At 33.0% G+C, this 24,886-nt stretch overlaps 3 protein-coding genes across 6 annotated transcripts in view; 2 read left to right on the top strand and 1 right to left on the bottom strand.

Annotated features, from left to right (window-relative positions):
* The window catches only part of LOC129943060 (restin homolog), a 240,161-nt gene extending 222,514 nt beyond the window's left edge, over nt 1-17,647 (top strand). For 3 of the 4 annotated variants that reach the window (XM_056052273.1, XM_056052275.1, XM_056052272.1), the window contains 5 exons: nt 11,348-11,524; nt 11,724-11,909; nt 12,059-13,966; nt 14,032-14,127; nt 17,451-17,647. In XM_056052273.1, coding sequence (XP_055908248.1) covers nt 11,348-11,524; nt 11,724-11,909; nt 12,059-13,966; nt 14,032-14,127; nt 17,451-17,501 — 2,418 coding nt within the window. In that variant the 3' untranslated portion in view covers nt 17,502-17,647. The remainder of the gene's footprint in view (nt 1-11,347; nt 11,525-11,723; nt 11,910-12,058; nt 13,967-14,031; nt 14,128-17,450) is intronic. The other variant, XM_056052274.1, reaches the window with a different exon arrangement.
* A 1,806-nt stretch (nt 17,648-19,453) lies between these two features.
* On the top strand, nt 19,454-21,026 carry LOC129943066 (uncharacterized). Its single transcript, XM_056052281.1, has 2 exons — nt 19,454-19,745; nt 19,803-21,026. The coding sequence occupies exons 1-2, from the start codon at nt 19,548-19,550 to the stop codon at nt 20,079-20,081; spliced, it is 477 nt and encodes a 158-aa protein (XP_055908256.1). The 5' UTR covers nt 19,454-19,547; the 3' UTR covers nt 20,082-21,026.
* A 2,077-nt stretch (nt 21,027-23,103) lies between these two features.
* LOC129943061 (mucin-2) overlaps nt 23,104-24,886 on the bottom strand; it is a 72,754-nt gene continuing 70,971 nt past the window's right edge. Inside the window, exon 5 of the mRNA XM_056052276.1 lies at nt 23,104-24,878. Within this exon, the coding sequence (XP_055908251.1) occupies nt 23,499-24,878 (1,380 nt within the window). The 3' untranslated portion in view covers nt 23,104-23,498. The remainder of the gene's footprint in view (nt 24,879-24,886) is intronic.

Here is a 24,886-nt window from a genome sequence, read left to right as displayed (position 1 = left end):
TTTTTTTAGATGTTGCACCAAAAAATGTACTTAAGAAATATTCTTTTAATCTTCCGTCAATAACTATGTAAACAGATATCAACAAAATGGCCACTACGGCTACAATTTTTACAACTTATAACGTTTTCATGAAATGTATCTATGATTAATTTGGCAATGGAGGCTGTGTGCCCTCGATAGCTTGCATTGTTAAGATGTTGAAACGATTCTGGAACATTGAAATCCACTTTTACCTTAAACGAAAGCAAAAAATCGTTTGGTGTTAAATCACTGGATACCTGTGGACCTCTTTGAGAAATAACACGATCATAAAACGATACATTTTTTCACCATTTTTATAGAAAATTTTAACCATGAAAATGCGTTGTTAAATCGCATATCTTTATAATTTTTAGCAATGGTGTAGTTTTTAATTGTCAAGTATTAAAATATGGCGGCTTAAAATGTTGCAATAAATAGCAGACTTTTCACAAAACCTATTACTAGAAAACCCTATACCTATAGTCTTATTAAAAATTGTTAGACTGAATTGAATCTTACATCGATAAAAATAGAGCTTAATGGTAACCAAGTTCTATTAATCTCACCTCAGATATTGACAAGAAGCAATTTGAAATGATGATTCAATAAGATGCAGTAAATTGTTGCCCCGTTTTACCTATTGTAAATGAAGATTATTTCCCCCTCTTAAATTTTTCTAAACTTAAGCTTTTATTTTTAACTCGTTACGAGTTTAAGAATAATCTTAATTTAAATCTTGCTTTCAAAAATGTCCAAAAGCGTAAATTTAAGTAGACACGATCGGAAGTTAGTCCAATATTGGTCGAACTGTCAAAAGTCTTCTAATAATGTCTAACTAGGTGACAATTGCACATTTTCTATTTAATGAAAAAATATTCATTTACTATTTATACGGTAAGTTGATTTTATCCAAATACTCGAAAATTTGCTAGTAGAAAATCGTCTATCTAAATCTTTTTGTTGTTTCCTGCTCAAAAACCCTCTTGCAAATCAAAAATTAGATGATGTTGTTGGCAAAAACATCACCAAATCCAATTAGCCAATTATTTAAAGATTCCTAAAATTGTGGGTTTTGACGAATTCCAGCCGCTGCCAATTTGCATTATGTCACTTTTGACTTTGTGACTGTGTTTAAACGGTTGATAGAAACAATTGTTTGCGACAAATCTGCCAATATTGAAACGATTTTCCAATTGTGTGTACTTAGCTTGTGATCTTTTCATAAAAAGCATTAAATTTGTTTTTCCTGTTCATAGATTGAAACTGAAAAATTATTAAAGTTAGAATGGAAAGAAGAGAAAATGACAGATAGATAGATAGATAGATATTCTTTATTCTGTGATTACCATTTTGATATAAACATTGTTATAATTTTTAACTAAATGTTAAAGACATGATCTGGACTGTCGGAGAGGAATTCTTGTTTATATTTCATAATTAAGTAATTTAAAATATTAAGACATAATTGTTATTACTTTTTTTTAATTTTCATTTAAAATGACCATAAGTAACAAATTGTAATATATTAAGGACTTTTAGATTAGTTAAATCAAAATAGACAGACGATTTTTGTTTAATATTAGGAACTTTTAATTTAGTCCATCTCTGCAATTACTCGCACACAGGAATGGTTGAGGATGGCAGGGTTTTCAGTTTGGTTAAAAATATTTTTAAGGACTTTCCGATTAGTCAAATCAAAACAATAATTTATTCGGTGAACCGATTATTTTGCCTGTTAAGAGTTTGGATCAAAAATGTTGATCGATGATTCGGGCACTGTACCTTATCACTTATTTGTAGAATTCATAAAGGCGCATCCCGTTTGTACCATTCAAATCGTTCATAACCTTTTCAGCTTGCAGAAAGCTTTTTTCAAAGTAAAGACGCCTTATCTCCGCCAGCATTGGACAAACGCAAAAAGAAAATGATTTAATTTACTTAAGTGAAATACGTCTGTATGTGGCTTTTAAGACGGTATTTTTTTGTAAAATTAAAGTCTCCAAAAAAAAAGTAAAATTTTTAGGTGAATGGTAATTTTCCATCTAAAAAACCAAATAATGTTTTTAATCTGTGCCTGTTCTCATGTTTTTCGATCTCTCTAAATGAATTTACTATATTTTACTTCTAATATGTGAACATTGTTTGTGTTGTATATTCTTCTATAATCTTAATTCCCACACAACAAGCTTTGCGTGTTAAAACTCTTAAATGCTGATCATTAATAATCATCATCTATAGCTACATTGCAAAGGAAACTTCTTATAAATATACAGCTATATTTATGAATCCACAATCAATGCACTCAAAAGATGCGCTTTTGCTGCGGTCTAATGAGCGATGCACTCTGATTTTTATGCCATATTCAAGTTAAGTTTATATATAACTATACTCGTCGTATACCTACCTAGCTAAATACTTGACTTGAAACAAATATAACAACAACAACATTAGCAACAAAAAAAAATACATCTCATCATAATTTTTATTTTAGAAATCTGCACACGCACTCATTTAATAGAACCAAACAGCAGCGTGCGCACTTGTAATGCAAAGTATCTACTTACGAGTAAATGCTTAAAAAAAATATGGATAGAAACAAAATATAAAGTACCTATCTATACAACCATTCAACAGCTACCTAACAAGGTGTTCCGCAATATCTTCACCGTTAATTTATTATAATTGGTCATGCGATTTGATTTTTGCCATCAGATCACCGCCGATGCCACCTGCCACCTGCCACCCCCCACCATTTCGCGTTATAGATTTTATTGAAAATATTAAAGATATGCTTAACTGGCTTTGATTATAGGTATAAATGTATCTATACATTATAGAAGAAGATATATGTAAGTTTTACCAAATTCAATAACCGAAAAAGGCCTTAATATTCATAATCAAATTAAAAGATTATGAGTATAGGTAAGCATTTGTCTTGTCTCATTGAATTGAGTGATTGCATTAACCAAACATCGTCTTTGGTGGGTTAAAGTAAAAGTATCGAAAACCTCAGCAAGGTACATTAATATTATTTTATTGTAATATAAAATATAATTATAGATATTTTTTCTTACGAAACACCGTAAATTCATGTTTCTCAAAAAAGACAGGGCTGTAAGAAGAAAAAACAAGATACTAGGCCTTTTTCAATCCTCTTTGTTTGCAAAAATCAGGTCTTCCAACGATTATACTTTTCTTCAGCACCTGACCTCAGTTCGTTAGGCTTAAAATTTCAGTGTGAAACGTTATAGTTATTGGCCTATACAGTTATTGATTGTTTTCATTGATATTTTTGAGGGTATTTCTATTGACTCTATCTTAACAATCAAAAAACTACCTGTTAGACACGCTCTCTAATTCAGACCACCAAAACAATTTTATAAAAGATGCAAATATGAACTTCCCCTGAGCCAACCTTAAGCTTCTTTAAGTCTACGATTTGACTCTAAGGCAGTTTTGTGTTGTCTTGTCTTGTCTTTGGTTCCTTTACCAAAGTAATGTGAAGAATCTATCTCTCTTCATTGAAAAGTAGATAGATAGTAGTAGAGGAGTTTACTCCTTACCAATCCTCTACCATAAACCATGTAATTTATTCTCAAATTTGTTTTCTCTGAAATGTCGGTAAAAGAAGCTTTAGTAAATTATTACAGATAAACGTGCTTACGGTTACATTTTGACACATAGAACAACAATTTTAGTTTGATAAGATGATGTGCGTTAGCTGTATCGTTTAGCGTTAAAAACCTTACAATTAGAAAATAGAATCATTTCAATGTTATTCCACGTGTGTCGCAATAACAGTCCTCAGTCACTTTTTACAATTATTTTTTTACTTAACCCGAAGTGAAGACAAATGATCTATCGAGCGTCATAAGCCTTTCATTTGTAGATGCTCCCTTATTAACATAGCAATGGACCAAGTTAAAATATTTAATTCTCTGGACATTGTTTTTCTCTTCTATAAATAGGTTTAAGTGGTTTTCGTTCTTGCCCTGCATTTTCAAGTATGCCAATAAAAGCAACACACGGATTATTATATGTTGTCCCAATGCTTTTGAAACAAGAACACTTCAGCGGAACTAATTTCTCACATATGTACCTACATACATAAATACGTAAGACAATTATTACGAATCTTTTTCTTTGCAAAATAATTTAAAAAGTCGAAGAAACTGATCGAGAGCAGATAGTGGAATAAGCAAATCAAACCAAAAGCAAACTTCTTTTTAGCAAACTCAATTTAAACTTCTATATGACAAACATTTCAGATACAAAGATATTTCCTTATTTTTTCAAAGCTGGATGTTAACTCATCTTTGAAAATGGCATACCATATGAACCATTCTCAATAGCCCAATTTCCAATCTTTAGAAGTCAATGAGAGTCACATTTTGGCAAAAAAACACTTTGACTATTGAAAGCTTGAATTGATAAGTTTTTGTGAGACTTGTCGATTTTGACACAGTTTGGCTCCTAACATCACTCATCATTCCTAACACAAAACCCAACAAATTTTAAATCAACTTACAAAAATTATTTAGTGTTTCATTATAAATTCGTTTAAAATTCAGAATCTACCAGTCCAGCTGTCGACTTATAACCGACGCTTTAATTCATACAAACTTTTTCAGATGCTTCATATATTTAATTAAGAACTTGCAATAAATAAATATTAAAAATTGGAATTGTATACATTATCTTTAATAAGCTCACAATTTTTTTAGGGACGTGCTGCTGGATTAACTAATGTTTAAAATGTTGTATCTTACGATTTTTTAAAAAGTGTTATCTCATGAATCTGCTTCTTACGTTCACAAGTATCACATGTTTCATACTGAGCTAACCTTATTTAAAGCTCCAACTCAAGATTTACTTAATTCAAAGTTGATCATAAATTGAAGTGATTAAAATTCTAGATAACAATCACGCAGGCGCCCCCTATATGTGTCTAAGTCTATGTTACAATCATCTATTTTATTCTAGTCCACCACTTACAAACCTCTTCCAAAACTATTATACATTCTAATTGGTGGGATGAATCACAAAACACCTGAGTTATAGCTCTTAATTGTAATTTATTTAAACAAAAACTTTATATGCCTATATAAAAAGATCTGAAAACGCATATGTAATTTTTATAAAAAATTATGCAAACAAAATCTATAAACTAAACAAAACATGCAACAGGAGGTGCAACGGATTTGCATTTGTTTTTGTATTTTTATTATTTTATTTTTTGTTATGTTAATTTTATTAAACTGTTTCGAAATAGAAAGTGAATTTTTAGCTTAATAAAAATAGAGTCGGAATTAAGGCCCTTTGAAATGGGGACCATATAAAAAAGATAAACATGTCAAATGGTGGATAAGTTAGTTGTTATGATCGAATAAAATTAGCGTGGGATTGGTTCGAAGTGTCAATCAAAAACCCAAGAAATACAAGTTCCAATTGAATGGAGTTATAATTTTTCAATAGCTATCGTAAACAAAGGAAAAAAAGACATAGAAGTATATTATTGTTAAAATAGTCTTTTATGTTATGGAAGTTATTGTAAATTGAATATAGGAGTTTAATGTCCGTATTGTTAGATTTACGTAAAGATTTACATTTTTTACCTGTAGTACGAAAATAATGTGCATAACACCCTCGACACAAATAATGCTATGGAAGTGTATTCAGTCCTTAATGTATACAGACAATGCTGTTTGTCAAAACAAAGAGCAATAATGTTTTTTCGCATTTATTGAAAAAAAATCGGAAGGTTATAAATATTGAACAAACTTTAATAATTCTTATATGAAGGTACAAAAGCTTGCGTTAATCTGGTTCAAGAGAAGCATGCAGCTTACTTGATTGATTAATGTACAAAATTGCAAGAAAATACTAAAAAGTGACAGATTCAAACGTTTGTTTAAATATGCATAAAAACATAAAAACATAAGAGTATTTTATTTGATTTAAAAAACTTTATTTGAACCATTTAATGAACCGGGAGATGTTATTAATAATTTATTAAAACACACTTGGTTTCGTCATAAAACCTTAAGGACAATATCAAACAACTTTTAACTTAAACTTCACTTTTTGATTTCACTAAGAAACCACTAGAAAGCAAAGGGTTAAGATTGATAGTATTTCTATGCAAACGATCTAACTTAAAAATGTTTCTTTTGGACTTTTTCGCTCTGTAGTTTTAACTCCTTGATATAAAGCTCAAATTGTTAAGAGTTTAATCCCAAATGCACCCTGTAATTTGACTGAGTTTTTTTTGATAATTTGTTTCTTTTTTCAAATTGACTTATGTACGTCAAAACAGTTTTTATATTAAGAGGATCAGATGCGACCCATACTGTTAACTTTCTATTCGTGTCCGATAAAAAGTCAGTTTTGTATGCAATCAAAAATTCTAGTTAAAGTTTGGTTTCTATAGAGGTGAGTTCGAAAACCAAATTATTAAAATAATATTTTTGGTGGAACTTTAATTTGTGTCAGAAACAAACTGTCTTTAAATCTTCCAAAATATTTATAACAATATTTTTATAAGAAGATACATCTTTTATGTCAGTTTCTTATTTTTGTTCTCAAGGTATTTAAGTCAAAATTAAATGCTTAGTATTTTTGAGGATTTTTTGTAAACATTTTAGGAAAAAGTTTAAGAAGAATGGGGCATATTCATATTTTAGGCCCGAGGCTAGAAATGAACTAAAACCTAAATTCAACGGCTACTTTTCACAAATAATTCTCAGCTCTGTTTAATTTGAAGAGTGTCTAAGTTATATTCGACTACAATTTCACTTCAACGGCTTATAGTGAAAAAAAATGCTATAGCTGGAGAGTTCCTGAAATTATTGAAACTATTCTGCTCACTGTTGGCTTTCTGTAATAAAGCAATAACTTATTGCTGTATGTAGCAAACATCACATTACCCGTGTCAATTTGTTGAATATTCCGATCGAAAAAGCCTAACAGTCTTAAGACTTGGAGACCTACATAATTTAAAACCTCTTATTAAAACTCGATCTTCAATATTGATAAGGTAAATTATAAACTTGGCAGTATCTTCATAGTACCCGTATCATGATAGTTAATGTGTTGGACTGTCATGCGAGAGGTCTTGGGTTCGATCCCATCCGGTGCCTATCGCCAGCGAAACAATGTATTCGATTAGAAGTGCAGACAGGAGATCATTTATAAAAATTAGGAGAAGGGTCGGAGACAAAACGGAGCCCTGGGGCACACCTTTTTTTATGGGTTTCAGACTTGAATCCGTCCAAAATAACTTGTATTGAACTATTCGAAAGAAAATTTCGAATCCAACGAAGAAGAGATTCGCCAATACCAAAAGCACACATGATTGAAGAGAGCAAGATGCCAAACTTTATCAAATGCTTTTGAAATATCAAGTGCAATAACCTTACTTTCTCCAAAACGTTGTAAAGATTTTTTTCACTGTTCGGTGAGATAAACCATGAGATCACCAGTGGATCTATTGCAACGAAAGCCATACTGCCGGTCATTAAGAAGCTTCCGTTCTTCAAGATATTTCTTAAGCTGAAAATTTATCAGTGTTTCCATGACCTTGGAAAGAAGGGACGTAAGTGCAATTGGACGATAGTTAGATGGTGAGGAGGATTCGCCTTTTTTAGGGACAGGCTGGACAAAAGCAGTTTTCTATCCACTCGGAAAGAGACCTGTAGCGTAGGACAGATGGAAAAGCTTACTCAGTGGTTTTGCCAGCATTAAAGAACACCTCTTCAGAACAATAGCGGGGATACTATCCGGGCCAGCGGATTTGTAAATGTCAAGATTTTTAAGTACTCTAGTAACTGAACGAGTGCGAAAGAAGATCCGTCCCATAGAATCGTTTACGCTTTCAAGTACAGGCGGAGTCATGTCACTCATTGGTAGCATCTAATTAACAGCAAACTGTGCTGCAAGCAAATTGGCTTTATCAATCGCCCTTACGTAGGGAGTGTCATTGTAAACGAGCGTAGGAACTGTCAATGACGTAGTGTTGCGCACATTTTTAATAAATGACCAGAAATTTTTACTACCATTGGGACATTGTAGTATTTTTTGCCGTAATTTCTGATCATGCAAAAATTTAATGTGTCGTATATGTCCGTTACAGGTCTTTCTAGCTTGTTTGAACTTATTCCGGTTTTCCTAAGTTGGGTTGGCTTTGTAATTCCGGAAACTTACATTTTTGGTCTTAATAACCGCTTTACAGCTGGAATCAAACCATGAGTTTTCTTTGGGTTTGATAGATTTTACCCTATTGGGGATAAAATTTCTCATTCCACAAATAATCAAGTTTGTAATCATATCTGCACTGGAGGCCACGTCACTATCGAGGAAGCATAGTGACCAGTTAAAGTTCCTGAAGAACTCATTGAGACCGCCCAAGTTAGCTTTCTCATATTGCCAAACGGTTCTCATAGGTGTGTTTTTTTTTCCTCCCCCTGAATTGATAGAAATACAAAATAAAACAGATTGCCCTGATGACTAATCAAACTCCAAGAATAATTTTTTTCCATTCAAGTTGATCTCGGAACTCGGACAGAAAAAAAAACATATTGGAATTCATGCTCCAAGTAGTAATTAAGTTAATTGTTTCTGCAACTTTAAGTTTGAGCTTTAAACTGCGCACGAATAACTCCCGCACCGCAAACAGATTGATAAATAATTATCAATTAGTTATACTTATGATTTATATGTAGAAATAAACTTACTATTATTTTTTTTATTATTATCTACTTCAGTTCGTTTTCATTGAATTAAAGTGAATTCCCAGAATCAATGTAGGTGAACCATTTAACAACTTAGATATGGTATATTGGTAGATATGCTATTCGTTTATGTGGTGTTGCTAGAAAATTATAAAAGACACAAACTAAAAGTACATTTCATATCTTTTATTTTATTATAATTAGCTATATGTATATGAATACTTGTTGTATTTCTTTTGATTTGTGGTTTCCTCTTTTCTTCTTCATTTTTGTTTATATTTTATATTTATTTTTGATAACAAAAAAAAAGAAAAACAAAACAGTGAAAGTGGAAATATTGGTTTTGTTTCTTTTAATTATAATGTAGGTCTAACTTTTTGGAAAGTATTTTATTTTTGTTTTGTTTATTTTTTAATTTGTGTGCAAGAGAAGATGAGTTTTACTACACTAGCTAGTTTTAACAATTTTAGACACTATTCGATGGACAGCTCGTTTTGGTAACGCACTGGTGATTTGTTGTTATTAAACATTAAAAATAACCACATATTAACATAATAATAATAGATATTTGTTGAGGTGTTTTATGTATTAACTAAGGTGCGATGACGGAATATGTGTTTAAGTTAGGTTTTAATAAGCATGCAAAATTGATGTAAGACAAAAGTTCAAAGTACTTTTGATTACTCGAAACGTTTTGCATTATTTCTTAAACAAAACAGTTTCATTAATTCCTCTTTTTTATAAGTTGTTAATGATGAGTGATCACTTTAAGTGAACATTGTTTCTCACACTCTATATGTTTTCTCAAATATCAAAGTTGAACAATCGAACTATGAGTTTTTCAGTAACCCCTCTCTTTTGGATCGATTGAAATAAGTAATATTTCAAAGGGAAAAAATTAAAGCCTCGGATTAAAAAGTTAACAAAAACGACCTGAAACAGAAGTAGCTAGGCTAAACGGAAGTGATAAAATTCACCACGTATGATTGGTTTGAGATATTTTATGACAATTTTTTGTAATTCAATTTAAAATGATAAATGTTGTTTCAAAATTAACTTTTCTTGAAATTAAATTTCAATAAATAAACTCTTAATCTTGATCAGTTTGGTTAAACTTCGACGCCTGAAATTTTTAATAGTATTTTTAGAAACCAAACCCCTTGTATTGATAAAGATTTCAAGACTTTACTTCTTAACCTTAATTGATAGCATAATTTTATATTTATGAGTGAAACCTTTTTTAACTTAAATTAATTTCAATAAATTATCTTTACAATTAAATTGGTAAAATCCAAAAAAGCATTTGCTACTTTTATGGAAATATTATATGGCTTGGTTTAAGCTTCTGCTAAGTAAGCTTTAATTTGTTGGAATTACAAATCTTTAAATTAATTTGCATTACAAAAAGTTACCAACAAAACCATTTTAAAAACTGCCAATAAAACTCGTCAATTAAATCGCATTAGCACCATTTCAACTGCTGGTGCTATTTTTAAATTTTATTACAGTAAATATATTTCTGTAAACATAGAACAGAAATGGTTTCCTTTAAACTCCAATTACTAAAAATTAAATTTAAACAAATTCGCGTGTGTTGGGATAATGCAGCCATCTACACGTCTTTCTTGTACATATTCGAACTTCCAAGGCCAAGTTTAAATCATTTAAGAATTTTACTTAGTTTCTGAAAATTCTTATTAGTTATAAATCTTCATTTTAATCGGAATGCTTGAACTAATTTTTAGTGCTGATATTGAATCCGAACTTCGATCTTAAACTGTTCAAAGTGCTCTAATTTTGAAATACCCGTTTTCAACATTACTTTTCATATTTGTTATATTATATTTAAAAAAATTTAACTTATAGCTTTTTTAGAGGATAGATTCGTTACAAAAACAAGAATTACTCTGAAACCGTTTTGAATTTCATCGTTTCATCGTTTGCTAAAGATTTATGTGAGAATATTTGATAACGTACTTTAAATTTAAATATTTATATAGATTTGAAAAACAATCAAGTATTACATATTACAAAAAAGTTAACTACTTCATAAAATTTAGAATTTAGCCTCAAAACGACTTTAGCTAAGAACACGAAAATAACTGTTGTTTTATAAAAATTAAAATAAGAACTAAGTTAATTTTTGTCCACGTTAGGAAAAGTTAAGTTCCTTATTACTAAATACCTTTTTGTAAACAGTTTTGTTTCTTCTTTTTTTAAATAAACCATAGTTTTTAATATTTTTCAATATTTCTTTAGTTTTGTACCTACACTCATTTCGTGTTTATCACTGTATATGGCGTTTTTTTTTAATTTTAAAAAGCAATATCTCCAAAACCTGACTTGACTGAAAGGAACACAACCTTTGCGACCAGTTTTAAGCAAGCTTTTGTTTCTACAACTTTTAAGCAATAACATTTTTTCAATTAAAGAAGTCTCAAGTCTCGAAGTTCTAAAAAATAAATTTAAAAAAAATTTAATGAGGATATTCTAAATTTATCGTGAATTTGTATCTTATTAATATTAATATTAAGTATAGTTTTCTTGTATTGTAATGTTTTTTTTTTTTAACAATTTAATTTTCTTTTTATTTTTAGTGGTCGCTTCAGAGCAATACCACACCAAACAGTAAAAATGTCTGGAATAATGTTGGTGGAAAGGAATCGGATGAAGCGATTATTTTCACAGATCGTTCAGATTCTGGAGTAACATCACCACATAGCCATCATCATATTGATGATAGGATAAATGTTATATCACCGTGTGATTTGAATGTAAGTTATTTTTAATTTTGTAGTGTTTACTTCGGTCTTGCACTAAAAATCAAGACCTTATTGTTGAAAACCCTAAATGTAACGAACTTTAAGACTCGATTTCAATGAATATGTTTCACAATATGAGTTTTTAACCTTTTACATTTTCATCCAAAGCATTTTCGCAATAATTATCATTCCCTCTTCTTTCTCCCATCAGTTATTGGACCACATGACAAATGAGGATTTGCGTCGACGCTTAAGTCAAATACTCAAAAAGCCAAACATCGACGAAGAAGACAAAATGTGCCTCCAACAAGTTTTGGCTTTTGTTCAAAATCTAGACGCAATGTCTCATGGTCACGATTCACTGCCTTCAAGCGAAGAATCATCAAGCCTAGAATACGTACGTCTTTTCAATCAATCAAACAAACATAAAACAAATTCAGTATTACATTCAGAATAAATTTCAAGCTTCTTCGAAGCTTATAAACGTATAATTTTGTCAAAATTCTTACAATTTATCTTCATTTTTTTTGTGTGTGTATTTTAAAGATCAAATCTCGAGTATCGGACTATAGTTCATCATCCCGTTCATCAGACATCTCACCTACCCTTCAACTTCAGAAACCAAAATCAAGCCCCACATCACAAGGCAGAATAGTTGCTACCGTCCTGCCGTATAGCAGTGCAGTTTCGACACCCAACGAATCCCCACAACGAAAGCTGCGAGCTTGGCATACGACAAGTTTGACTGAGAGCGGAGTCTTTGAGGGTGACTTGAGTGAAACATCAGTGTACACTCAGACCGAGCCAGAAGACTTCTCCAACTCGGAAAGTACCGAAGCCCAAAAGCTGAACAGAATCCGTGAACAGTTCGAGGAGTGTGCCAAAAAATCCGCTTACGCCAAAGTACCTGTGACGAGCTCACAAAGCCTTTCGCCAAACTTTTCCGATCAGAAACGCATTCAGTACTACAAGGAACGCCTGGAGGTGCTTGAGGGTAAGCTTCTGATCTATGAAAGCAGTGGTGACATACAGGCCAAACGTCTAGCGGATCGTCTGCAGCGAGAGATTATTTTAGAAAATCTCGTCAAGGAGCTGCAGGATCGTGTTGACTTTTTGGAAGTGGAGAATTCTGAGATCGAAGAGGAGAAGTGTGAATTCGAAGAGGCTGAAAACGACACACGACTTCGCCTGCAAAGGCTTGAAGTCGAGCTGGAGATTTTGAGCCAACGCAATATTGAGCTGGAAATGTCCAGAGAAGCGCTACAAAATAAATTGAAAGACTGCCGCAGCGAGAGTGCTATTTTGCGAGACGACCTTTCGGCCGTACAGACCCAAGTGTGTCATCTCGAAGAGGACCGGTGTAGGTTTAAGGATAATTTCGAATTCCTTCATAGTGTTTTACCTGCTTTAGCACTTTTCAACGCCTTCTGCTTAGCAAACGATAAAATGGGTAATTGCATCGAACGGGAGGTTTCCGAGCCTGAAGTTACCCGCCATGATGGAATTGGAAGAATGGATAATAGTTGCGATTCTCTAGATGCTGAAGATATCTTGAGGAGGGAGATAGCAAACCTTCGAGGAGAAATCAGAATCTTAAAACGTCAAATCAATGATCTGAACTCACGGCATTCTGAAGCCTTGGCTTGTGCTGATGGTTGCTGGGAGGACTTAGAGAAGAGCTACAATGATCGGTTAATGGCGTCAAAGTCCAAAGAAGAGAGTCTTCAAAAGAAGATCAAGCAACTAGAGGACTGTCTGCAGGACGATGCAAGAGTTGCCAACGAGAAGATCTGTCAATTAGAAGATGTCGAACGGGAGCTGAGAATGTGCCTACAGAAAGTGACCCGTGATCAACGCAAGACCTTGCAGGAACGCGGACTTATCACCGAAGAGTACCATAGATTGAAGGAGAAATACGAGAAACTTGTCCAACAATTTGATGGACCCATCAAAGATGCCCTCGACCGAGAGAAGACTCAAAACAAGAATCTAAAAGATGAACTTGGCTACATAAGGCGCATAAACTGTGAACAAGACATGCACTATCGCAACGAGATAGACTGCTTCCAAGTGCAACTTGAAAAGTTGCAAAAGGAACTTCTTCAAATCCAGGTCACAAACTCAGAGCTAAAAGAAGAAGTTTGCACTCTTGAACAACAAGTGGTAAGCCTACATCAACTAAGGAAGGAAGATCTTGATAAGATTCGATGCCTGAGCGATGAAGTTCGCACTAAGGAGGAAATGTGCGATATGCTGGAAAAGCGTGTGGAGAAACTCATGTGTGGATCTTACTACAGACAGAGAGTTGACTGTCAAATGTCGGCCAGTTTTAGTGGAGCAGTGAGTCTGGCTCAGGAACTCAATGGAAGCCCAGTGAAGAGGATAAAGATTGAAGAACCTGTTGACTTGAAGACTGCTACAAAGAATTTGGGAACAGTCTTGGGAAATATGAAGGTTAGTATTAGTTTTCTGTGTTTTTTCGTATTGTTTGATAGTTTTGAGTGATGCTTGTATTTTAGGGTAGCGCTAGAAGAATTCCGTCCCATATTCAATTTCAGAATGTTGCCAATGATGTCAAAAAGCTAGCTGAAAGTATTTTGGCAAACAAATCTGAGGTAAGTCAATTAAGGAAATGTCCCAAAGATGAAGTTCCAAAAGAACAGTACTCAACTGATTCTTCAAGTGAACATATTTGCCAGAGACCTAAAAAAAAACAAATGTATGTTGTCAATCCAATGTTTTGTGAAGAAAATCGGATTAATATTGATAAAAACGAGGTTAAAGTCATATCAGAAGTACCTTCATCGCTCCGTAAACTTTCCTCACATGAAAAACAACGAAAATTCAAATCTTACAAGATCCCAAGAGCAGGTTTTAAAAAACGTTTTTCCAAAAGTCTTCGATCAGAGATCTGGAAGGTCATATCCAATATGAAAAAAGTTGAGAATGAAGAATTAAGCCCCACAGATCCAAATTGGCCTTTGAAGAAACCCAGTTTACTGTCTGTTGTGAGTTTTTACTCAGTAATTGAGGAAGAATCCAAATCAGATATCTTCTTTGAGCCAATAAGTGACGAATTCATATCTTCATTATCGAACGCACATTGGTCTGATCCTCAAGTTGAAAATGAATCTGAAATGTTCATAAACGTAACAAATTTTCTAACGTCAACAACTAGTGAAGGTACACAAACAGAAAATGATGTTGAAAGTACTAACAAGGAAGAACCTTTCGAAAATCTCAATTCTTCAGAGTCTTTGATTGAAGGTCTTTCTTCCTCAGCTCAAAATTCTATTTGCAAAACGGAAAATGTAAACAAGATAAAAAATTATCTTCGGCAACGTTTTGAAAATGATCACAAATTTCGAAAAGATTTTGAAACCATGGTTCAAGTAGCATTTTATGGGAGTGATATTGAGGACCAACAAATTGTGTTCAGCTATGAAGAAGTTGTTACGGCTATGAGCTTTTTAACTAAACTAGAGGAGATCTATCATCCATATGAAGTTCCGGTAGGTTATGTATCTGTTTTCTAATAGAGCCGAGAGTAAAAATCGGCAATAGGCGTATAATCAAATACCCTAATACTCAAAAGTTTGATTGTATGCCTACTACTGATTTATGCTCGATTATTTCTTTAAACCTTAATATTTTATTCACCTATTTCTTAAACTTATATATTAATACTCGTATATTTGCAATCATCAGCTTTTAAAAATTTTGGAGGAAAAACTGAATTCAAGACTTCTTCAAATACATTGCAAGAAAATGGAATCAGAATTTCGATGCACAATATTTCATCCAGTCTCAAGAAAACCAAGCTTAACTTCTCAATAAAAATATTTGAAAAAATAAATTTTGGTTTATGATTAAAATAAAAAAGTTTCAAATTTTAAATCCAAATTTGTCTACTCTGGTTCATAATTTTTGTTTTTAAAACTCTCAAATAAATATGCAAATTACTCGTTGTTTTAATTTCTGGTTGAGCAAATAAATTATAACCTTTTGGGATTCTACCGATACTTTTGAGGTTTTAGGATTCAAATCTTATGGACTTGGCTTATTTCAGTGCGTGGTCAATCGTTGGGTGCTTCATAAACCACATATTACTGTTTGGAAGATGGCACTTAGGGTTTTCAATTGCTATTGCGAATAAACTATCCACCGAAACCTTATAAAGATATACCCGTTAACAACTCGTAACCATTCCACAATATAATGTCTAAAGACCAATAGTTCATTTTTGGGCTACGTCGCGTCATCGGCCCTTGTTTGGCAGTTTCCAATTCAAAGTGAAAACAATTTATTATAAAATAAATACTTAACACTTTGAAATTTTTTTGGAAATCTTTTGAAAAAAAGTTTTGACAAATTTTCTCGTAATCATATTTTATTTCTTTATAAATCTCTGTTGTGTCTATTTCTGATCGGTCTTATAATTTTTACGATTTTTTTTATTTTTTTAAAAAAATTATTTTGTCTTCAAAATCTTACACAATGGAATCCACCCCAAACACTCAAAAATGTAATTGTGGAAATTCGAATTGTAAGCCTTCAAACCAAATGAACTCATCTGATTCTGACGTATTTTACGATGTTCCAGATGATACAAATCGTTCAGCTATCCTAATGTCCTCAAGTAAGTTTCAAAGTTCCATCCTTAAAATGACAATTATAGTTGATCCACAATTATTTTAAGCTAGTTCTTCAAAATGTTGTTGAAACTACAGAAAACTTGATGACAACATTTGAAAGGGCCATGCGAGAAAGCATGTTGAAATTTCGAAGTGCCTTAACTGGCTTAAATGTTCCAGAGGAGAACTTAGCTATTGCTCATCCAGTTCCCGAGAGTCAAACGAAAAACAAATTGCATTCTGATGGATTCGACTTTAGAAGAATTACTGTTGATCCAGTTGTTATTACTGTTCCGATTACTTTATATATTCAACCAAAAATTGAAGAAGCGCAGGTTACCCAAGATCCTATCCCGGAAAATTGTCTTGAATGTTCTACGGATATAGATCAAAAAGATAAGTCTGTGTCAGGTAATGCCGAAAGTAGAACAACGATTGGAAATTTTCTAGAACATTCGCTTAGTGATGAAGAACCTATCAGAACAGCCTCGATATCAGGTGAAAAAATTGAAGAAGCGCAGGTTACCCAAGGTCCTATCCCGGAAAATTGTCTTGAATGTTCTACGGATATATATCAAAGAGATAAATCGGTGTCAGGTGAAGCCGAAAGTAGAACAACGATTGTAAATTTTCTGGAACATTCGCTTAGTGATGAAGAACCTATCAGAACAGCCTCGATATCAGTACCTGATGGGCGTTTAAGTGAAGCTCCCATCGGATTCCCGAAGCTTTTAAATTTCTCTGACGACACAACAATGTCGGAGAAACAAGACTCGATGGAAGAAATCCTCCCCGAACCCGATATAGAATTGATGGATTCTAGAAAAGACTTAGCTGAAAGGGATGGCTCCTTAGGTAGTATTGTAGTTTTGAATCAAGAACTTCCCATGCCACAGCAAAAAGATCTTAGGTTGTGTGTCAATTGCAGTTGCGGAAACTGTCCTGTTTATGACTTGAATAAACAAATAGTTTGTCCTAGGAATTGCAATTGTTGTGTTTGCCCGTGGAAAGAGAAGAATGAAGATAGTTTGAGCTATCTTCAAGTTAGAATTTGTCAGTGTTATAATAAACGCAATCCAGAATCCGATGTCACTCGGGCACATTGTCGTTGCCTACCTCAATTTGATATTTGTCCTTGTCGAGATGTGGCTGAGAGTAGACATATAGAACTTTATGGAACTGATATGTATGAAGATCTTCCTGAAATAAAGAAAAATGACTAATAGTTTTAAAAATTGTTCTATTTTTTTTTTTCGTAACCGCACTAAGAAGACTTTTAAGCATATCTTATTTTTATTTTTCAGATCGATCAAGAGCATCCCAAAATGATCGTTACCGAGATCACACAAATTTAAGCAACGAACCAAATATTGAAGCACCTGCCGGCCCAAGACAACAACCAGCTGGACAAAGACAAACATACCAAGCCAAAGACAAGTATGATGCAATTTACGACGACAACGACGACGCTAAAATTGGCAAAAATGCAAACAAGGAACATTTTTCTTTGGGGAACATTTATCATTTAACTCGGAAAGGTTCGTTTCTTTGTTCAAATGTTTCAGAAGACGGATTTAGTAACTTACATTCGGAAGCAGTAAAATTGTTTTTTTCGACGAATGCACTTGCAAATCTGCAAGGGTCCTATGAATGTTTTTGTGAAGAAAAAGAAGAAGAAAATGGATCATGCCACAAATTTTGGTGTCAGCGCTATGGAGCTGTAGGCGATAAGAGTGAAGTCGAAGATTCAATGAGAGCGCTTAGGAAATTGATTGAAGGAAAAGAAGCCACAGATGAAGCTTGTTGTTCTCAACAAATTATGCTTGATTTAAAGGCCAAACCGGCATATGAATATCCTAGTGAACAGAAGGGTTCAATCGAAAGTTGTAAAAATGATGAAATTGAAAACCAAGAGTTAGAAACTTCGGCCCGTACAGTCGTAAAATCAAGTGAAATAGGAACAAATTCTCATCAAATTTCAAACACTCTAAATGAGATAGAACAAAATAGTCTAACTGATGAACCAATTGGTTCAAATAATAATGGAGATTTTGGAGATTTTAGAGACTCGGGAAGACCTGAATTAAAAATATCGACACCAAATTTTAATGAACCTTTCTATTCTGTGGGAACTAGTATAACACCTCGGCCAAGTATGGATGATAATGTGGTTCCACTTTTGAAGAATATATTTGATGTTTTGCAAACGATGAGAGAAGAAAAACTTCACTTGGGTCCCTATGCTTCGAAAAATATTGACATACATCTTGATGAACCATTTAATGGTCTACCACAACCACCACCACCACCAAAATCATCTACTCTAGCAACACCACAACTTCAAGGTATTTCCTACGATTCCCAATCGCCCGAATTAAAGTCTTCAGAAATTGATCATTTGTTATTCAAAGAAGCAATAGATCAAGATTACATAAGTACCGTTAATAATTTGGTTATGTTGGAACCACCCGAACGAGATATTGAAGAAACTTCATCTATACCACAAAGACTTATCCCAGTTGATATGAATTTGATAAGAACAGACGAAGAATTGAATTGGGATCCGGATTTAAATTTTTATAAACCGCAAGTTGAAGAAGACAATGCAAAGAACTCCAGTCAGTTGAACTCATTGGAAATTGAAGAGAAACCAGAAGTTGAAGTTCAAGAAAACGATGACGGAGAGAACTTCAGTCAATTGCACTCATTGAAAATTGAAGATAAAGCAGAAGTTGAAGTTCAAAAAGACAATGATGAAGCGAACTTCAGTCAAATACACCCAATGGAAATTGAAGATATAACACCTCCGAGAGATCAATTTCGACAATTTCCTGAAGAAGCACGTTCTGAGTCAACAGATCAGCTGAATCTATCTTCGACAATGACAGCAAACCCAGAGTCAGAAGACTATTATAGCAAAAATTCGAATATCCCGTTTTTGAAGAAATCTCATCACGACCTAAGACTCATTCAGAAGGAGGACAATGACCAAACTCGTCCCTCTCAGGGAGTTCAAGTGAACATAGTAACGTTGGAAAATTTAAAATCTCCTTCAGCTCAGTTTTCAACAGCTCAAAATGATGATGATTTTCAAGAACTATCAGACGAAAAACTTCTTAAAACATTAAAATTAGACAAATCGAATGAAAATTTGCTCCAAACATCCAACTCTTCAAGCTCCATCATAACCAAACTCGATGTTGGCACTGATTGTCCAGAGTTTGACAACAATAATGAAGATAAGAACTCTATAAAATCTTCAGAGCCAGACACTGCAAAGATATCACAAAACCAAGAAATGGTACCTTAATCTCTCTGAGACATGTTCTTTTTTTACATTTCCTGAATCTTCTTTGTTGCAGAGTCAATTCATTGAATCGATACTCTTCGACCTTAAGACTATGGACTGTTTACGCAGAAACAAATGCCAGTCGCAAAGATTTGCCAGGCTTCCGTGTCCACCACCTACCGGAGGATGGAAACGGCCATCAAAAGACTTGAGTTATCCAGTGACGATTGATACGGTTCAAGAATTGGGTGAAAATTCACTTTTTATTAAGTGGAATGTTCACAATTTTGGTAATATCGGTGGTTATGAAGTAAATTTGAATTAAAAACTTTTTGTTTTTAGAAATCTAACTCCTTTGCCCTTTCAGATTTTCCTCGATGGATACTTGACTAATCGTTATTTCAACTGCCTTCATCGAGCAGCTGTTATTTGTGAAGTCGATCTTCGCTGTCCTCACAGGATAATCCTACGCGCTCAACCACTTCTTCCACTAAGAAATTCATCATGCTTCCACTTATCAACTGCAAATACAAAACGTCCTTCGAATGCCACAACTACTACCACTACTCATCTTGAAGCAAGTTGTCCACAATCAGATGGTTCTGTTTGGTATCCAAGTGTCTATCATTTTGAACCAAATTTATAATCATCTTCATCAGCACCAACAAATGCGGGTCTTTATTGATCACTGCTCTTTAATGTGCTGTTTAAATACTAGTCAAAAAAATTATGTTTAAAATTAAAAATAATGAAAATGAAAAAAAAATGTTTGAGTAAAATATGTTGTGTAGAAAAACAAAAAAAAATTATAAAATTATTTAAACAATACAAATCACAAACGCATTTTTGAAAAATAAGAACAAAATCTATGGCTAGAAGTAATTGAAAATTGATGTATACCCGTAAGCTATTGAAACGAAGAAAAAGCAAAGTGCCTTAATTTTAAAATATTTTATTTTATTTAAATTTAATTTGTTGTTAATTTAAAATCTAAACTAAAAAAACTTAACTTTTAATTTATTTTTATTCGCTTTGATTTGTTTATTTTGTTTGCCAGTACAATATACGACATACATACAACATTTAATTCTAAAATACTTTTTAAAGTATAAATAAATACATGAAGAACTGTGCTTGATAATTTCTACTCATATTAGTTTTTAAGTTTTCTTTTGTAGTTTCTTATTGTTTAAAAAATTTACATTCATAATTTTCGTTTTTTATATTTTCAATGAAAACCCATTTTCTTAGAGCTTCCATACGTAATTTGTTTCTTTCAAATGGATGAGAATTTTCAAAAACCTTTATAAACAAAACAAAACAAAAAAAAAACAAATATTTAAATTGTCCTATGTTGTAAATAATATTATTTAGTTTATCATGCATTCATTATACATAACAACAAAATAATTATACCTAAATATGATTAAGTGAAAAAAAGTTAAAGAAAAAAGTATTTAATCTCCACTATGGTCATTTATTTGCATGCATTACACAAACAACAACAAAAAAGGAAAATCATTCTTAACTGTTTTAAATTAATAACAAACAAAAATAAAGATTTTTTTCTTAAAAATGCATTACACAATAATTTTGTTTTGTTTTTTTTTTTTCAAACTTGTTCAGTTGTAAAATGCTTATAAATGTTCGTCTTATTAATTTTTCATTCCACTTAAAAATATTCTGCAGCTCCAAAAACGACTGTTAAACTATAAAATTATGATGAGAGTCTCTTGGTGTGAATTTTGGAAATTTTGGATTCAATTTATGGCCAAGTTACCTGATGTTCGGGAATAAATTATGTCAAAAAATTTATTTTACTAACAGTTAAAATGTGTTACCTTTATAATTTGTTTTCACATATTTTTAGCACTCCAATTTTATCTTATTTGAAGTTCCCTTTAATTTGACATTTAATTTGTTAAAATTATATCCATTATTTCAACACAATTTGAGAACACAAATTTGAAGGACCAAGAGATTGGAATTTTTTAAAAATGTCCGTTTGAATTTTTTTTAAATCACTTTTTTCAAACTTCGGGTTAACTGAGGAAAATGACTGTCAAGATTATAGTAAAATATAATTTTTTAGAATTGATTTGAAATTGAAAAAGCCATGCTTCATTTTCCAGAACTTTGCTAATTTTTCTTTTAGAAAGTCCTTCACGTGTTGAAATTGAAGTAAAGTTGTAAATTTCATACATTTAAATATATCAAAACAAATTTGCCTTTCCATGGAAACCTTATTTTAAAAAATCCCTTCAGTATTTTCCGAATTATAAAGGTTCTTGTGGCCATTGAAAGAAAAATTTTTTTCAAATTTTTCAGAAACTTCCCTATAAGTATTAATTTTGACAAGTTAAAAAAAAATGTTGCCGCGACCAGGAATCGAACAGACTATCACTTTTGTAAGAGTCCGATTTGCCAACAAAACATTTGAACGACCAAGAGACTAGAATTTTGGAAAATTTTCCGTTGATTTATTTTTAATTGAATTTTCCCAAGCTTTTGGTTAACGTAGGAAAATCGTTGATATGTCAAAATGAGCGTACATTTGTCTAAATTAAAATAAAATATACAATTTTGAAATAAGTTGGAAAATGGAAAAGCCATGCTTCATTTTGTAAAGTTTTGTAAATTTTTCTCTAAAAACCCTATAATTCGGAAAATTGAAGAAAATTCGTACATTTGATATACTTAAATTAATCGGGACGAATTTTCCTTTCCATGGATACCGCATTTTAAAAAATCTGTGGAGTAGTTTTTGAGTTATTAACGATTTTGTGTCCATTTAAAAAAAATTTTCCAATTTTTCAGATATTTTTCCATAAAAATAAATTTAAAATAATAAAAAGTAATAGTTTAACGAGGAGTTGAACCTTGTCCTAGCGTTGTGCGAGGCTAACGTGCCGTGTACTGAGCTATTCCTTAACATATGAATTAATTGATTTTTGTAAAATATAAAGTGCTGCAAAAGCAACAAATCAAACAAAGGGAATTGAAGTGTTCATCAAAATAAGTACAGTGATGGGATCGTTTTAGAATCTTGGAAATTTGTAGATAAATGTGTTTTTGGGAAACTGTTTAGTGGCACACAGCATTTTGGGTCTACATGGCGAATTTTTCAACACTCTTCCAGACACACAAAACGAAACAAGCAATAAACTGGAATTGTATTGAATTTTTAATTTAATGAGCGTATGTTTGTCAAGGTTACAATTGAATGCACATGTTGAAAAGTGGTTCGTAAATAGAAAAATATGCTACATTTTGTAAAAATATGCAATTTTTTACTATAAAATTGTACGATTTTAGAAAATTGAAGCATTATTTTTTGACTAGAGCCGTTTTTATGGTCATTATAAAAACAATTTCCTATAAAATATTTGAAAGCACAGTTTCTTCAAATTATCGGCCGCGTTAGTGTAAATCGAGGAGTTTAAAGTAAATAATAATTTACCAAAGAATGTAGAACGTCAAGTTGTTTGGAATAGCGTAATTACTCTGGTTCTAGAACTCCCATTTTCAAAAGTGATGTGTTAAAAATAAAACTTAACTGTGCTTCTTCGTTTTTGAGCACTAAAATGTGTTTTTTGTCTAAACTCTAGATAGAAAATGTAAAAAACGTTTTGGTCATTTTGGTCAATTTGTTTTTATTTGAATTCAAAGTTTTCAAAATCATCAAAGAACTAAAAATACATCGAGTATATTTTCAACAAACCAAAAAATTATATAAACATAAAATTAAAATAAAAAACTATAATTTTGTTAATTAATTTTTGTCTGCAATATTTGTTTTGTGTGTATAAATACAAAGCTTTTTGAGCTATAGGATTTTCGGGAACTTATGGAGGTATGAGTCGATGTGTGCATTTGTTTTTGTTTTCCTTAGAAAGTTTAAAAACACGCTTATGAGGATCTGTGTGTGATTCATGCTTTCGGATTTAACATTACGTAAATTATTTACAATTTTTTTAAGATCTATTCTTGATTTTTATTTTTATTAAACTTAAGATTAACATTCTCTCCAAATAATACATCACAACAACAACAACGAGAACTTCTATCTCCTTAAACATGGTTCACAAGTTCCAGGCTTTACAAAGCTCGGATGGCATTGAGGGCATTTGGGATTTTCGCCATACCATCGATCGGTAGATGGCGTTACAACGTCAGCTCTTCTCTGAGGGATTTTCAGTTGGAACGAATTGAATGTGTCCGAGTGCTCGTAACCTGTCCGGCCGATGTTCTCCAGTGGGAAGAGGTAGTCTGGGACCGAGAAGTCCATTCTCAGTTGGTTGATGTCCTGTTCGGTGGGGAGAGTGGGTGAGATTTTGTTCTCTTCCGTGCCTGGTGATGGTGGAAAGTTTTTTATTGATCTTGATGTTGGAGTTCGGGAAGTTGACGAATCTATGGAACGTTGAGTTTTATTCGAGAGGAATGGATTGTTGGCGTATTGTTGGGTGTTGGCTGTTGTCGTTTTGGCAGTTGTTGGAGTGGGTAACTTCACCTGGTCTGAGGTGTATGAGAGTGGAGCGTCTTGTTCTTCTCGACCATCGACCCCGATAGGAGCTTCGAATTTGGGCGGTTCTAGGCCGTTGGAAGGGATCTTCCATTCGAAATAGATTGGGGGGCCTTGAGTTGTAGCGGTATCATGAAGCACAATATCGGACAGAGGTGGAAGGAGCTCTCGAGATGGAGCAGCAACATTTTTCGAAGCAGTGGTCTTTGGTGGCGTGAAGGGCGATGGAAGTGGGAAAGTTTTTGAACCTGATGCAGGGATGTTGTAGTCCAAAGCTGAATCCGTGGATTGGGTAATTTTTGATGATGTCGCAGTCAAGGTTGTTGATTCAACAGTAAATGGTTTACCAGCAAATGTTGTGGGCCTTGTAGCTGGCCTCGGGGTTGTTGTATTGGTGGTCGTTGTTACTTTGATGGTGAACGGAGCCGCTGTGGAGCTTTGGAGTGGAACAGCTTCGGTTAGTTGTACTGTGTCGTTCTCGTTGTAAATTGGGTATAAAAAGGGAGGCTCGTAGATACGGGAGGGCGTCTTCACAGCTGGTGGCTTTGTTGGCGACTGCTTTGAGTGTTTATCTTCGGCTGAGTTGTCACCAGAAGTGTTGTATCGTGTACTGTGAGCAGTTCCCAAAAGTTCGTCAGATGTGTCCAAATTTCGATTGACAATAATTGACGCTGGAGTTGTGGAAGTTGCAGCATTATAGTTCCTTGTTGAGGTTAGAGGCCTTGGTGCGGGACTGGCTACAGTTGGTGGTTTTCTGGTTGTCAAAGTTGGTGATGGAGGAGCTGGTGGTAGAATTTCTCGACTTGGTTGAGGGATCTTCCAGCGCGTAGGAGTTGGGGAGGGATGATTTAAAGTGAAAGTCTTGTCGATGTTTTTTCGTTCGTTGAAATCAGATATGCTATTTTGAACTGCAGGAAGTTGCTAGAAAA

The sequence above is a fragment of the Eupeodes corollae genome, chromosome 1 (assembly GCF_945859685.1).
Source record: "Eupeodes corollae chromosome 1, idEupCoro1.1, whole genome shotgun sequence".
Taxonomy (NCBI): Eukaryota; Metazoa; Arthropoda; class Insecta; order Diptera; family Syrphidae; genus Eupeodes; species Eupeodes corollae.
This window is presented reverse-complemented; position numbering and strand designations above follow the sequence as displayed.

Coding starts and splice junctions, on each gene's coding strand:
- LOC129943066 (XM_056052281.1), top strand. CDS start 19,548: ATGGACTGTTTACGCAGAAACAAATGCCAGTCGCAAAGATTTGCCAGG. Junction 19,746..19,802: donor GTAATATCGGTGGTTATGAA/GTAAATTTGAAT, acceptor TTGCCCTTTCAG/ATTTTCCTCGATGGATACTT.